Source organism: Narcine bancroftii, chromosome 3 (genome assembly GCF_036971445.1).
Source record: "Narcine bancroftii isolate sNarBan1 chromosome 3, sNarBan1.hap1, whole genome shotgun sequence".
NCBI lineage: Eukaryota > Metazoa > Chordata > Chondrichthyes > Torpediniformes > Narcinidae > Narcine > Narcine bancroftii.
Genome location: NC_091471.1, coordinates 280,208,332 through 280,225,158, shown reverse-complemented (window position 1 = coordinate 280,225,158; position 16,827 = coordinate 280,208,332). Strand labels below are relative to the sequence as shown.

Sequence of the window (16,827 nt, the reverse complement as noted above, 5' to 3'; positions counted from 1 at the left end):
ACAGTGGTTCTCAACCTTTCCTTCCCACTCACATACCACCTGAAGCAATCACTTACTAATGACAAAGCATCGATGGCCTAGGGATCATTTAAAGTGGTATGTGAGTGGGAAGAAAAAGGTTGAGAACCACTGGTCTAAACATTTTAAAAAAAAAGAAATCTTGTACCATCTTGGGACATCCCAGATTAATTGTAGTTGATGCATTTCTGGTGGAAGTTGGACAGCAGCCGAAAGTACCTTCCGACCAGAAATGTATTAAATAAGTACAGTCTAAATTTAAAATTTGTTGTTGTAGTGTTTTTTGATCCATACTCAACCCATATGCTCCCTGTCACAATTCCTGCCTTCATTTTGCCTCTCCTCAGCTGTCTAGTAAAAGGAGAAAGGGTGTGTTGACATCAACGTGGTCTCTGTAACAGCGACACAACAGCAGAGGGAAAGCAGGTGATATAGATTAGTATTATAGTGAGATTAATCACACACATGGGAAATGCCATCTGGTATCAACAGGATGAGCACATAATCGAGTCGCACCTGAGCTGCACGTGCATTGTCTGTTGGCATCCAAAGCACAGACGGAGACATCATTTCACTACGTTTGCATTCAGTAAACCAATTTTTTTTTTCGCAACCTCTCCTCCAGTAAACAGCAGATTAGTAAAGACCCATTATTTCTACACCGATTTCCACAAGTGCCTGGTCTTCCAACTCCTTCCATCGAAAAGGTCAGACCCGTAAACCACCCCCCCGCCTGTCATTGTTAATTCAAGGTGGCAGTAAACGGTCAGAGATGCAGCCTCGCTAATAAAGGAGGCAACCCTCGTGATCGCTGTCAATACAGTACCCTCTCAATTATACTCCCAACAATGTCATTTTCTTCCAACTGCCTTGTTGCACGCAGGCACTTTCTCCACCAAGGGTTGTGATTTTATTCAAAATTGAGCACAACTTGGTAAATGAAAAACAAATCACAACTTACATGAAAGAGAAACCTTTTCGGCCTTTTCGGATCTCTCGCTGCCTCTGACAAATCTCTCAAAACTACAAACTATGTTGTTTTGTGAAATGGGATGGATTTCCTTTATTGAATTTCTGAACATTTACCAATAAACATCAACAGATAAGCTCATATGCAAAACTGATATTTTTATTTTGTTTTAGTTGCTTCACGGAGAAGTTCAATGTGGCCACCGTGTGGGGTCCCCTACATCCGGTCCCTCCCACATTGGTGGATAAGATAATTGGAACGATAAATTCCACCAAGTTTTGGCGGGTGGTAGAATTGTGATAAGAATAAATTACAAGGTAAATCAGTGGGGGGGAATTTAGGTGTTTTTTATGGAGCAATGCTGCATTGAGGCTGGCTCCACAGGTGGGGAAGGGGGCGGAGAGAGGCGGACGTATCTTTTTATGGAGACGGGCTGTAAGGCAGCTCCAATGTTGCTTTTGTGGACAGTGGCGATAGGAGCCGTCCTCCAGAGCTGAGGGACGCAGGGTGAGCAGTGCAGTAGCACCACCTGTTGCCTTGAAGTCTAACATACTCGCCAAGCAATGGCCTTCTTCATTACCCACAATCCACCACGCAGCTGGGAAATGATCCTGAATTAAAACAAAAAGAGGTTATCAACCCTGAGGGTCCTTCCTCCAGTTCTTCTGCCCAGCGCTGCCCCTCCAGCATGCCGAGCCTGACTCTTTGCTCCCCTCTTTCATCCCGCAGACTCCCAGCTCTTCTTCTCCATCTCCACTCCTCAGTACCTATCCTCTTTCCTCCCAGGCCATGGAGCTCAGCACCTTTGCCCTCTGGCCTCAACAGGTTCAGACTCTCTGACCCCACTGGGCTTCCACGATCTTCAGGCCTGAGTCCCTCCACTCCCCTTCACCTTCCCTGCCCATTCCCGCTCTCTCCGGCTCCTTGCTGCCCTCCTGCTCCTCGGTCTCGGCGGCCTTATGAAGGAGCGAGGGACAGAGAGGGAGCGGGAAGAGAACATTCCGGGTACAGAGGGAGCCCTAACCCCACACCAATCACCGTGGGAGCCCTGGTGGTGGCTCCTGGGTCAAGGGCTGATGACATCAGCCCACCCTTAAGCAGCTGCATTCAGCACCATTGCCCTTATGGAGTGGGGTGGAGTGACTCGTTTCACCTGTGAGACTATCCCCCCTGGATGGATCTGCTTCCAGCATCCACCGTCAGTATTTTTTATAAAGGGTAGGTGATTTGATGGAAAGGTGGAGAATATCCGCCTTTACATTCACTTTTTTTTTCCACTTTAAAAGACTTCTCTGCAAATCAGCACAGAATGGCCTCCGTCACTGACATAAGGAAACGTGAAAAATGACAGAAAGTTAAAATCTATCAGTGCTCTCACCTTTTAAATAATATGCTGGGATGCATTCATGCACCCAAGAGGACTGATCAGCCCAGGGTGTACGGAGACCAAAAACCTGAGGCAGGAGCTCAGCACTCCCACAGTTCTACACTTACGTCAAATGCAGAACATTTCTGGGTCTTTTAACATCAATTCTTTCTTTCTTACAAATGCAATAGAGAAACTACACAGATGGAAGATAATTCTTTCATCAACCGAAATGTCAATAAAAAATAAGATTTTTAATTTAAATATTTGTGCAATAAAGGTCATCTCAATTAGATGGCAGTTTAGAAATTAAATGCATATTTCTTCTTCCAAATTGCAGCTACTTATTCTGAATGACTGTAATTAAAGTCATATCAAGCACAGATTTTAAGCATCAATACAGCATTTAAATACCTTATGAGCTTTTGCAATGCAGATCTTCTGCAATTCAGGACATACATCCAGGTACGAATTGTCTTTAGCATTGACATCACGTGCCACATTCCATATCCTCCGTCAAACCCTGATTACTATGGCCATTAAGTCCTTCCTTTGGTTGTTTACACAAAAGTGTTGACAATGCAGCCTGAATATAAAATACAACCCCATCACTGTGGGGTCAATGACTTTATCTGGGTGAATCTCTGTACGATAAGAAGATATCACCCATGTCTTACAATAAGTCGTCAGCTTAATATTTCCCTCTCTGAAGATTCAACTCTGTTAATGTTATTTCAGACAGAAGCTTGCAAGTTTATTTGAATTGTTGAAATTATTGCAATAAATGAAGACAACAAAAATTTGCACTGGCTTTGCAAAGGCTTCGTCTGTATTATCTATAAGGCCCTTGACATCTACCACCTGAATGAATTGAGCAACATCAGGGAAATAGCAACCTTCCAAGTTCACCACCATCCTGACTTGGAAATATATCTTGATTCTTCACTATCCTGGAACTCCCTAAGCAATACCAACATTTTTACCATGAGAATTTTCACCATGGATATGCCGTATATTCTGTGAAATTTCACTGTGGAAAGTATACTGACTGTTGGCATCAGAGTCAAGTTAAGAAATTCAAGAGCTCAGGCACACAGAAGGCAGCAAATATAGCCAGGCCCATCATGCTCTGACCTCCCATCCAACCGTCTTTGATGACGTTTCTCTCATCAAGATAGCCAACATCATAAAGAACTTTATCGCCCTGGTCACAACCTCTTATCACTGCTACCTTCGAGCAGAAGGTATAGAAGCCTGAAGACCTCAAGGTTCAAGGACAGTCTCCTTCCAACAGCTATCAGGCTCTTGATCTTCCCCTCGTGACTCTGCTCTGACGTCTCCAAAGGACTGTGTGTATGAAGGCAATTCACTTTTATGATTACTGTATTATCTGTCTGATATATTTATTGTCTTTTTAAATTCAAATAGTGTTGCTGATGAGGCCGAATACTGTTGTGTCATCTGCAGACTACAGCTCTGTTGGAGCTGGACCTGGCGATGCAAGCTTGGATCAGTAGTGTGAATGGGAGTGAGCTAAGCCCTGAGGTATGCCAGTGCTCCTTGTGGAGGTCCTCGATATTCTGTTGCCAACCCAGACAGATTGTGGTCTTTCACCTCTCTTTCCCACCTGTATCCACCTATGACTTCTACCAGTTAGCTTGTGATCCTTCCTCTTCCCCTTCTGCCTGCTCCTCCTTCTCCTCCACTCTCCGCCCACCTTTTTTATTCAGGCACCTTGCTCGTTTATCCTTACTTCTGATGAAGGGCTCAGACTCAAAACCCTGGTTACATTTACTCCCTATGAATGCTGCATGACCTGCTGAGTTTCTCCAGAACACCTTTGTAATGCACATGTAAAGCCTCTCTTCAGCAAATGATGCCACCCAGCTGTGTGCTGGGGGAATGGAACAAGCTGAAAAAATTCTGAGGCTTGTGATACTTCAAGGAATAGCTGAATTCTAACACCCATCCTGGCTTTCTTTTTAAATGAAAATTATTTTTAAGAATAAAAAGTTAAAAAAGCGAAGACTTTAATTCTTCAAAAAATATTTGAATTGTATCTTCTTTCCACTCAGCACATACAAACTTTATTTCTTTAGTTTGGACTGAGAAAGGGAACATAACCACAGCAGCAATTAATTGCAATAATATCAGAATCAGAATTTATTATCATGAACAAGCCATGAAATTCGGTGCTAAATAGAGCTGCTAAAATAAAATCTCATTATCAGTCAGATTTGAAAGAGTTAAAATAAAACAAAAAAAGGCTGGAAACACTCAGCAGGTCAGGCAGCATCTGCGGAAGAGAAACAACATTGTTGCTTAAGTTGGACCCTTCATCAAAATACTCACGCTGTTTCTCCACAGTTGCTGCCTCACTTGCTAAGTGTTTCGAATAATTTCTGTTGTTTTTTTTAATTCGTATTTCCAGCATCTGCAGTTTTCCTTTTACAACCAACAGAATTGGTCATGGACGGGACTAGGCGTTCTGTGATCAGAGGATTTCCGAGTGAAGCAAGGAAGTGTTTTGTTCCACTTTTGATTTCTATCCATATCATCAGCAGGAAGAGCGCAGTATAAACATTGAGACTGGAATTAAATTGCCCATGGATAATTCAAGTAATTAATCAAATATATATAAAAACAAAAGCACAATTAACTGCAGTGAAGAACCAATAAGTAAATGGGAAATCATGGTCTTAATTGTGCAAAATGTCAAGGAAGGGAACAATTAAAACGTAAGAAAATTGAGTTTTTACAAATCGTTGGAGAATTGAAGTGAGAAAAAAGAGCCCTTGCGTTCTGCTGGACAAAAAATGAATGCATGTTGTGCTGTTATGACATTATTCTATACACGTCAAAGGTAGGTAATGGACCAGTAATGGCAGACCAGGACCATGGTATCAAAGACTAGAAGTTTAGTCCAACTAAAGCAGCATGGAATTTAAATTCAAGTTGCCAGGACTTGATGAACTGAGTTATAGGAAAAGGCTAATCAGGGTAGGACTTTATTCCTTGGAGTGTAGAAGAATGAGAGGAGATTTAATTGAGGTATACAAAATTAACATAGAACACGACAGCACAGTGCAGGACCTTTGGCCCTTGACGTTGCACCGATCCATATATTCCTTAAAAAATGTACTAAATCCTCCCTACCCCATAATCCTCTTTTTTCTTTCCATCCATGTGCCTGTCTAAGATTTTCTTAAATGCCCCTAAAATTTCAGCCTCCATCACCAACCCTGGCAAGGCATTCCAGGCACCCACAACTCTCTGCTTAAAAAACTTACCCCTGTTGTCTCACCTAAACTTCCCTCCCTTCACTTTGTACACATGTCCTCTGGTGTTTGCTACTCCTGCCCTGTGAAAGATTATGCCTCTCATAATCTTGTAAACCTCTATCAAGTCTCCTCCCTTTCTTCTATGCTCCAAAGAGAAAAAAAAGTCCCGCTCTGCTAAACATGCTTCATAAGACTTATTTTCCAATCCAGGCAGCATCCTGGTAAATTTCCTCTGCACCCTCTCCATAGCTTCAACATCCTTCCTGTAATGATGTGGAACACAATAAGTGTGGTCTCGAAAGAGATTTGTAGAGACCTCTCAACTCTTGAACTCAACTCCCCCTATTAATGAAGCCCACCATCAGTAGACCATCTTAACTATCCTATCGACATGTATGGATTTTGACCCCGAAGGTCTGTTCCTCCACACTCTAAGTAACTGACCATTAACCTGTACTCAGCCTTTTGGTTTGTCCTTCAAAATTCATCACCACACTTATCCAGATTGAACTCCAGCTGCCACTTTTATGCCCAACTCTGCATCCTGTCTATATCCTCTTGTAACTGTGACAACCTTCAGCTCCATCCACAACTCCTCCAACCTTGGTATCATCCGAAAACCTACTGACCCATCCTTCTGCCTCTTCATCCAGGTCATTTGTAAAAATCACAAAGAACAGGGGTCCTTGCCGTACTCCACTAGTCACTGACCTCCAGACAGAATACTTTCCTTCCACCACTATTCTCTGCTTTCTACATGCAAGCAAATTTTTTTATCCACACAGCCATGGTTCCATGGATCCCATGCCTCACGACTTTCTCTTCTGAGGTTAGGTGAGACATGAACTAGAGGACATGGGTTAAGAGGGGAAATGTTTAAAGGGAGCATTAGGAAGAACTTCATGCAGAGAGAGGTGAGAGTGTGGAATGAGCTGCCATCGGAATTGATGAATGTGGACTTCATTTTGACATTTCAGAAATATTTAAATAGATACATGAATGGGAGGGGTATGGAGGGCTATGGTCCAGATGCTGGTCATTGGGACTGGGCAGAATAATGGTTTAGCACAGACTAGATGGGCCAAATGGCCAGTTTCTATGCTGTAGAGCTCTATAGTTATGAATAAATCTCTGCAAAATAAGTAATAACCTATGTGGTTCACTAATGTCCTTTATAGAAGTAAAAAGACATTATTTTCCTCATTTGTCAGGAAGGCACAACAGCAACTACACTTCGTTAGGCGGCGAAGGCAGGCAAGGCTACTGCTCACCATTCTGTCAATTTTCTAGAGGAGCTGTACACAGTGTGGTAGGTTGCTGTAAAGCATCGGATTGGAGGTCAATCCACAGGACTATAGAAGCAGCACTGAGGTCTGTCTCCCTCCCATCGATGTGAGTACAGGGATTGTTGTTTAAACAGAGCTTGCAAAATCTACAAGAACTCTTGCCACCTCACGAAGAGCGGCTTCCCGCTACTCCCGTCAGAAGTGTTAGAGCCAGATCCACAAAGCTGAGGAACAATTGATTTCTGAATGGATAATGAACCACAGACTCAATCTACTTTGCTTTTGCACTAATTTTTTTTTAAACGACAATTTACAGCAATTCTGCACCTCCAATGTTACCGAAAGACAACGAATTTTGTGACACGTTCATGACAATAAATTCTGATTCTGAGCTTCTTCCCACTGGCAGCGAGACCGCTGAATGACTGCTGAACCTCAAAAAAGACAATTCCCTGTGATTCTGCTATTTATTAATAATGTTTAACAAAGACGTGTATAGTTTCCATGTATGTTATGTCCTTATGTGTGTTTGCACTGTTTCTGCATTGTGGACTGTAGAATGTTGTTTCGTCGGGTTGTACTGTTACAATCGGCTAATAAGTAAACTTGAACTGAAACTTGAAAATGCTACTCTTATCTGGCCTGACTAGATATGACCCCAGACTCACCAATTTTAACTGGCTTCAAAAATAGACCAGCAAGCCAAACAGCTGATGAGACACTCAGGCAGGAGCAACACCTGGATCCCAAGATCGAATGAAGAAATTCAACAGTGTTGTAAATGTTTTACTCAAAATGTGTCCCTTTGAAAGGACACGGCTGGCAGCTTGTATAGCCATCACCAATAAAGATGGTACGACAAAAGGTAGGCAGAGCACAGCATTTGCAAGAATGAATTCATGGCTTGAACCAGTTGCATGAGTGCCTTCACCATTGGACAGCACCCACAAGTGTGTCAGTCAATGTGAGTTTAGTACCGAGTACAGATACACCAAACTTCTCACTTGCTGCAGCCAAATAGACCAACCGCAATAGTAAAAATTAAATGACCTCAATATACTATGTCCGAAAAAGAGATAGCAAATATCAAAGGATAGAGAAATAAATAGTCATAGTTGCAGTTAGTGCAAGAATAAAAATTGATGTCGCAAGAGTGGTTTCACTAGATGAATAATAGCACTTTAGGAAGGCAGTTCAACTGAAGTGTTGCTGTGAAGGGGCAACCAGTCATAATCTTGACAGAAAAATTATTATTGGCTGCCCCTCCACAGCAACACTCTAAGTGAAGTCATCTTTATCGTTCATACCATGCTCGCACGGAAAAGACGAGATAGCGTTTCTCCAGGACCAAGGAGCATATTTACATAAATAGGTTAGACTAGACGTTAAACACATTATAATATTAAGATGCATACATTAACAGTCCACGGTACCCTATCCCCAAATGTTCTGGGAGTTCAGGAGACTGATAGGTTGGGGGATAAAGCCGTTTCCCAATCTGGACGTAATTGCACAGGATGCTTTCGATACATCTGTAAATTGTAGTGAGGATGGAGGGTGGGAGATAACTTTCCTCAGCCCTCGCAGGAAGTAGAGGTGCTGCTGGGCTTTCTTGGCTATGGAGCTGGTGTTAAAGGACCAGGTGAGGTTCTCCACCAAGTGCACTCCAAGGAACTTGATACTCTTGATGACTTCAATGGTGGACCCGTCAATGATCAATGGTGCGTGGACCCCTGGGCCATCCTGAAGTTGACAACCAATACAGGTTGTTGGCTGTGCACCAGTTCGTTAGCGACTGCACCTCATCTCTGTGCACTGACTTGTCATTCTTACTGATCAGGCTCAACATGGTTGTGTCATCAGTGAATTTGATCAAGTGGTTCGAGCGGTGTTTAGCTGCACAGAGTGAACATTAGTGGACTCAGCACACAGCCCTGGGTTCACCCCTCCCCCCCCATGCTCAGTATGATGGTCTTATAAGTGTTGTTTCCGATCCGGACTGCCTGAGGCCTCCCCGACAGGAAATCAAGAATCCAAATGAAGAGGAAGGCATTTAGACCCAGCAGGTTCAACTTCCTTATCAGGTATTGTGGTATGATTGTGTTAAATGCTGAGGTGAAGTCAATAATCAGCATTTGAACATTCAAGTCCTTGAGTAGAATTGAAGAGAACTGCCTTCATCAAAGAAACAAATGGAACTACAGATGGATACATTCGAAAGCATGGACAATATTCTTCCAAGTAATTCAATGGAATTTGGAATCACCTGATGAAGATTTGGTGTCGTGTTAATGAGTCACTGCAGTGCAACATTAATGACAAGATACTGGAGAGTAGTTAATGTCATCGCCATGCGGAAAAAAGGCAGTAGGGATCAGCCTGGAAATTACAGGTCATTGAGTCAACGTCAGCCCTCAGGAAGTTGTTGGAGAAGATTCCAAAGGGTAGGATTTATGTTCATAAGAATAGATTGGAAGCAGTCAGCATGGATTTGTGTAGGAGAGGTCATGTCTCACACACCCGACTAAGCTTTTGAGGAGATACCCAATGAGACTGATGAAGGCAGAGGGCAGATGGTTTAAATGGACTGTACTGAGGTTTTTGACAAGGGCCCACATGATGGGGCACAAGGAATCTGAGGCACGTTGATGAACTCGATCCAAAACTGGTTGGGTGATTGGAGGCAAAGGACTGGGCTGCTTTTCCCAAGTGACTAACACAGGGATGTTTATGGTTTGGAATATATGAGAATGTTGGGATAAGTTTGGAGATGGCATCATGTAGAAAATTGTTTAAAGGTAGAGGGAGATATAGATTAGGTGGAAAGTTGGTTGAAGGGTGTCAGATGGAATTTAATCCAGACAATTGTTGGGTGATATACTTTGGGAAGTCAAATTCAACCAGATCACAAGGAATAAATGGCATGGAGCAATGATATATGGGGAGCCTTAGGATGCAAATCAATAGCTGTCTGAAAGTGGTGAAAGAAATGGTGAAAAAGGCTCTTGGGACGATTGCCTTCATAGACCGAGGCATTAAGTACAAGAGCAGACCAGGAGATGCTGGAGGAACTCATCGTGGGTAGAAAGTCGACATTTTGGGTTTGAATCCTTTACTGAGAGAATCCATTGGTGGGGGGTTGCTTCCTCTACCTGTCTCTCCACCTTATACCCTACACCTTGTCACCTCTGGGGCCTTCCCCCATCTTATGGATTATAGCATCCCCTTCCATCTAGTCTTATAAAATTTTGAGGGGCATAGATTTGACAGATGAGTCTTTTTCCAAGCGCAGGAGAGTTGAGAACTAGAGGGAGCAGGTTTAAGGTGAGAAAGGAAAAAAAATTAAAGGGGACCTGAGGAACATTTTCTTTTCACTCAGAAGGTGGTGAATATTAGGAAGGTGTTGCCTGAGCAGTTGGTGGAGACAAATACAGTTACAGGGCAATAAGGCATTTGGACAGATACTTGGATAGGAAAGGAGGCCAATGAGATTTGAGTAGAAAAGCATTATAGTCAGCATGGATGAGGTGGACACAAAGGATTTTGTGATGTCCCCTAAATACAAGAGGACATTTGTTTAAGGTGAATGGAGGAAAGTTTAGGAGAGATGACAGAGGTAAGGTTTGCACTGAGAGTGGTGGGTGCCTGGAATGCATTACCGGGGTTAGTGGTGGAGGCTGGTACAATAGGAACATTCAAGACTCTTAGATACAATCACAATGGAGTGTTTTGGGTGAAATGTGGAGTAGATTTACCCAAGTGAAACAACATTGTGGGCCAACAGGTCTGTACTGTGCTATAATGCTTTAATTTGGCTGAGAAAAGCTCCAACAGCACTCAAGAAGTTCAACAAAATCTAGGAGCAAGAAGCCTGCCTTATTGGCACCCCACCTATCATATCAAACACTCACTGCCTACACTATGGCTCCAGTATGCACCATCAAATAAAATGCAATGCAACAATTCATCAGTTTCCTCAATAACACCTTCCAAATTCACAATCCTGACAGCTAGAAGCACAAGAGCTGTGGGCGTTTGGGAGCATTGCCATTTACACGTGCCCTTCCAAGTAACACACCATTAAAACTTGAAAATGTGTCAGTGATCCTTATTTCTTTGAAGTGCTGGAACACCCTACTAAACAACACAGTAGGTGTATCTTCACCACAAGGATGCAAATCTATAGCTGTCTGAAAGTCAGTGGTTAACTACCACTCTCTCAAAGACCATTTGGCATGGGCATAAAATCCTGGTCTTTGCCCAATGACGCCTTATCCTCTTCAAGGATGGAAAGTGAAGACTGCAGCAACAGGAGTGCAGAAGGATGAGGAAAGTGAGATAGAGTCACGATCATAACAGATGTCTTTAGTATCTTGGTGTGATCACATCATGCAGATTGTGAACCAGCTGATAACTAAAGAAAATAAAGGAAAGTTTGGTTGTTCTTTGAAGAATTATAGATTGGGTGGTTCACTCCATCAGGCTACAAGAAGCCATAAAGACGACAAAACTAGGCTCTTCATTGGTATGAAGCCAGCAGAGAAGTAGGATGGGTATTGGTGAAGATTCAATGAGAGCTAAGTGGGGAGGTGCTGTAGAATGCAGGCAGTAAAGGAGGTGATGAAGAACGAACTGAAGAATCTGGGAAGAATGATGATAAGGAAGCCAAGAGTTCAGCAGGTGTGGATGCTGGCTTTCAGGATAAAGTCTCCTATTAGTTCTACATCCCTGTGCACACGAGCGAGTGAAATTGATGTCCCTGACACTTTAGCATTCCCGCCATCCTCACCATCCAGCAATTCATTTTACTTCAATGCTTCAAACATTCTTCATGCCCAGTGGGCTTTCAGCTCTGTGCGTTAATGTTTTTTTTCAGTGTGGAATATTCAAAATTTATTTATAAAAATGGTAGGTGCTGTATTCTTTTCTGACATGATTTTTTTGACTAATGATGGGTTTTCCAGAATGCAACCCCATTGTAAGTTGAGGAGCACCTGTATTCATTGACATCCTTTTTCCAAAGGTCAATCTGCTGATCTGAATTAATTTTGTTAATCTATGCTGCAGACTCCAAGGATGGTCTATCAGTACTGAGACATATAAACACTTGGATAGTTCTCCAGATGAAGCTTTGTGGAATCTCAATCAAATGTTCTTGGTTTGGTAATCCAGCTCTGTTACATGCAAAGCCAACCTTGTGATTGTATCCAGCTTTCTGATAGCTTGCTATATGCATACTGTACATCAATTTCTACATCTCATGAACTACATACCGAGATACTTATGCACATTCCCACCACTTAAAGAGTTTTGCAAATTGTTCTTCCAAACTCTTATCTTATACACTCCTTCTCATACACTCAGTTAATCACTCCATTTCCCATCGGAGACTATTTGCCATGTTCTTACAGATCTCTTTCCCAATTAATGAAAGATCATTGGCCTGAAATGTTAACTCCACTTCTCTCTCCACAAGAGCTGTCTGACCTGCCGAGCATTTGAATGAATGAACGAAGAGCTTATTGTCAACGAAGTGCGGACATTGTAGAGATGCACTGAAAGCCTTACATGCTGTGATGTCCCAACTACATAAAACACAACAACAGTTATAACTGTATAATTACCATATAAAAAGAGGAAAAAAAACACACACAAAAGGAAGAGAAAAAATATCTAACATGTTCTGCTTAGTTTCATGCCTCAACCCTCAAAACCTTGAGTAAAAAGTGAACAGGGCCTTCATCCAAGTCATGAATATGTCATGAGACTAGCTGACACTGATACTTGCATGACCCCACTAGTAATAGTGTTCCAACCTGAAAATTGATTATTCCTGCCATCATCATGTCTGCGAATAGGCGATCCTCAATCTGATGAGATGACAGCTTATCAACTACCTTGCAAGTTACCCTGCTAATTATATCCTTAGAATTCACTTACACTTATCAAATTTGACTTTCCTTTGATTCTTTTTAATCCAATAGGATTTTCTAAGTGGCCAATTAGAGGTATCTTGCTTAATTATGGAATTTAGTATTTTTTAGTATTTTTTGCAACAGATTTGTACTGTTGATTTGTGAGTCTCTAGATTTGCTTTCCTCCATTCCTTCATTAGCAATGATAAATCTGTTCCAGAATCTTGAAATTTTGGAAGATCAAATTCAAGATTCTTTTATTGTCAAGAAACAAATAAGAAAATGTAATATCATATGAAAATTCTCTCAGTCTGCCATAAGGCAGACAAAGAGTTGCCATTAGCATTACCCAGAACCCCTTACAGTGAGAGGAAGGAGAGTCACCGAGTGTCCGTGGATTTGCCTCTGATGCTTATGCAGCCGCAGAGATCTTTATTTGATCCATTGGCAATCCGAGCTCCAGCTTCAAACCTCCAATACAATCACAAAGCCTTCAGCACCCAAGGTCCTTCGGGGGCCCTTCTTGACCTGAGCACCCTCTCAAATCCCGGTTCCGATACTTGATGTCCATGAGCCAGTCTCTAGTTGGTGGCAGTCTGCGTAGGTCCCCTGACTGCAAGTCGCCAGCAGCCCGCGTCGCTGGGAACCAGGCCATTGGGTCAAGTGCATTTGTCTCCTTTTCCTTTCTCCAATATTGTCCCAATGGTCAAATTAATTACTTTAAGTTCAGCACCATAATTAACACCTTAGTTTCTTTATGTCCCACATTTATTATATAGTGTGTATGAGTTTAATCCCTTAGCCCTCTTCTTATTCTCCAGAAGAATTTTCATCATTGCTTCTTTTGGGTCCCATATTGAGTTTTGTTATGTTCTTCCTTTTTTCCATAGTTATACTGCAGATGCTCATGTCATCTTTATTCACATTTCTTGCTCATTTTCTACCTTCCCTCTATTAATTGCTGTTTTCTAAAATTCCCCCAATGATCAGGTTTTCATTGAAAAACTTTAAATCACCATATTCTTAACTTCAATTATTCTCAAACAGATCACTTTTTACTGATCAATAGGATACAGATGAGTAGAGTATTCTAAATTATATATCTTTAAATACTTGTCTTTTTAATCTATTGGCAAACCTTGCAAATTCACTTCCCCTGCTAAATTACTGCCTTGAAAGTTCATGACTTTACTGCAGAAAACCATCCCAAATGTATTTTTAGACTTAACCTTTCAAGCTTCCTTTGATTTGGCCAGTCTATATGACGTGAAAAGTCCCCAGATTTTAGTATTACCCTTTTAAAAAATGTCTCCCCAATTATGCCATCATTCTTCCTTGTCTTTTTCCACCCAGATTGATTCTACTCCCTCTTTCCCTGGGGCACGATCATTCATCAAAGCTGCTCTTAGGTCATCCTTTAACAAAAGGGCAAATATTCCCACCAACTTTCTCATTTTGTCTGCTCTTTCTAAATATTCACCTTAGAATATCCAATTCCTTATTAAGGCATCAAGCAACTACTTTTTGATAACAATTACCAAGTATACCCACTTCTTCACCTAATTTGTTGCAAATGCCTCATCTATTCAGAGCTGTCTTTAATGTTACCTTTCACTTGAATTGACTTTGGTGATGCAGTATTAAATTGCCCCTTCCTGCCTTGCTGTTTGTTCTATGATTGGAGCTTTCTCTTTCAATCAATCACCTTGCACCACCTGCTATCTGTTTAATTTAAATTTTTTTATATTTAGACACACAGCACGGTAACAGGCCACTTCAGCTCAGGAGTCCGTGCCGCCCAATTTACAGCCCTTTAACCTACGCCCCCGTACATTTTGAACGGCGGGAGGAAACCAGAGCTCCTGAAGAAAACCCTCAGACACAGGGAGAACGTACAAACTCCTTGCATCACGGGATTTAAACCCCGCTCCCGATCACTGGCACAGTAAAGACGTTGCGCTAACTGCTACGCAAGCCGTGCCACCCTTCTGACCGTTTTGACTTCTTTCTTTAGTGAGACAATTCACCAGGATATGATCCAAGCTAGGTGGGAATGAAGCATTCCAATAGCAGAGCTCCAAAATTTGTGCCAATGTTCCAAGAGACGAAACTCTTCCTCTTACATTACAAGTTTCCTCTGAATCAGCCTGGAGGTAAACAGTGATGGAGGAATTGAGCCTTCACTACACCATGCCCAAGATCCATCAAATACTCCTCTGAAGTAATCCCACTTTTTCCACATGTAATCACTTCAAACCAAGGCCCTCGATTATTACCCTTGATTGTAAAATTATTTGTGGAGCAGACTTGATGGGCTGAATGGTCAGCCTCTGCTCCTTTTCCTTGTACAGAAGCCCAAAGACCACCATCTCGAGGTTCAAGAATAGTTTTTATCTGACAGATAATCACTCTGAATTTCCCTGTACTACCTTAAATCTAACCATAAATTACTCCAGGACCAATAACATCACATTTTTCCACTAACTGCAATGTGAATATTCATTATTTTTTTCTCTTTTGTGGTAATTTAATTTATACTTTGTGACTGTATTTTACATCTCTGTGGTTGCAGAAAGCAAGAATTTCAGTGCATCGCAACACCCTCTCAGTTATCACCATTGATGTTTGGTGATTTAATTTTGACTATTGCAAATCAAAGCCTCAGCAGAACCTCAGTTAAGAGAAAAGAGATGGCAGGTGATAGAATCCAATAAGAACTCAGTGTCAATCAGTATCTGTGGAGGTAAAAGGTGTAAGGAGAAATCAGGACCTGCATTAGGTCTGAGAGAAATCCCCAGTGGAGCCTGGTAGGGGAGGGAGGGGTCACTGGGAGATGGACAATGGGAGGTGAATGGTGGAACCACATAGAGAGCAAAAGTGGGCAGATGGAACCAGGTGGGGGAGGAAGGACTAGGAGAGGTACACAGAGCTTCTGTCCGTCCTTGGCCTTCTTTGTGGCCATGCAGAGGCAAAACACTTGGGCAGCTGATAGCCGAATGGTAGGAGTGTTGAACTGATAATTTCAGACAAGATCCCAAACCCATTCCCCCGGCACTCTCCTCCCACACTCTCCCGTGTGGCCACCTAGTTTTCTTCACCCTATGTTCATCCCTCCCCCACCTGGTTCAAGCTGCCCAATAGAATCTTCCCACCTGTCTCCTAACGGTCTCCATCCCATTTCCCCCCACACACTGCCGTGCACTGGCAATCTTCGTCAGTCCTGACACAGGTTCAACACACCTTTTTGCTTCCACAGATTCCACTTGATCCGCAGAGTTCTTCCCGCCCTCTGTTTTATGCTCCATTTCATTTCACAGTTTGGATCCTTCACTTCATACCTCATTTGTTCTCAGCTCCTTGGAGGTGATCTCAAGCCTGGCACTTAGGGACCCCCAGTAAAAAGTGAATGAATTAATCCATCCCCCAAGGCAAAAATATTGTCTGTACAAATACCACATGCTCTTTCAGACTCACATTTCAGTACCAGAAATGCTAATAGTACAACTGTTCAAGTCAAGTCACCATGATCGCACGGTAAAGACGAGATAGTGTTTCGGCAGGACCGCGGAACATATTTACATAAATATGTTAAAAGAGAAATTAAACGCATTATAATATTAAGATGCATACAGTAAAAGACAACGTATGGTCTGTAAATTCAGGAATCTGATGGCTTGGGGGGAAAACTGTTGCCCAATCTGGACTTAAGGGGCCCAAGTGCCAGATGGCAGAAGGGAGAACAGTTTACGTGAGGGGTGTGTGGAGCCCTTCACAATGTTTATGGCCTTTTGCCTGCATCGAGTGTTGTAGACGTCCTTCATGGTCGGAAGAGAGACCCCAATGATCCTTCCCACTGACTCCACTATCCTCTGCAAGGTCTTGCTGTCCGAGGAGGTACAGCACAGGATACTCTCGATACATCCTCTTTAGAATGTAGTGAGGATGGAGGGTGGGAGATGAACTTTCCTCGGCCTTCGCAGAAGAGGAGGGG

General features: G+C 42.4%; 1 protein-coding gene across 4 annotated transcripts in view; it reads right to left on the bottom strand.

The window, feature by feature from the left end:
• The window catches only part of mad1l1 (mitotic arrest deficient 1 like 1), a 1,066,498-nt gene that overhangs the window by 107,164 nt on the left and 942,507 nt on the right, over positions 1-16,827 (bottom strand). For 2 of the 4 annotated variants that reach the window (XM_069928299.1, XM_069928301.1), the window contains one exon: positions 1,479-1,599. The exons of 1 other annotated variant lie outside the window; for it this stretch is intronic. In XM_069928299.1, coding sequence (XP_069784400.1) covers positions 1,565-1,599 — 35 coding nt within the window. In that variant the 3' untranslated portion in view covers positions 1,479-1,564. Of the gene's footprint in view, positions 1-1,104; positions 1,600-16,827 lie in introns of those variants that run through there. One more of the 4 variants, XM_069928297.1, reaches the window with a different exon arrangement.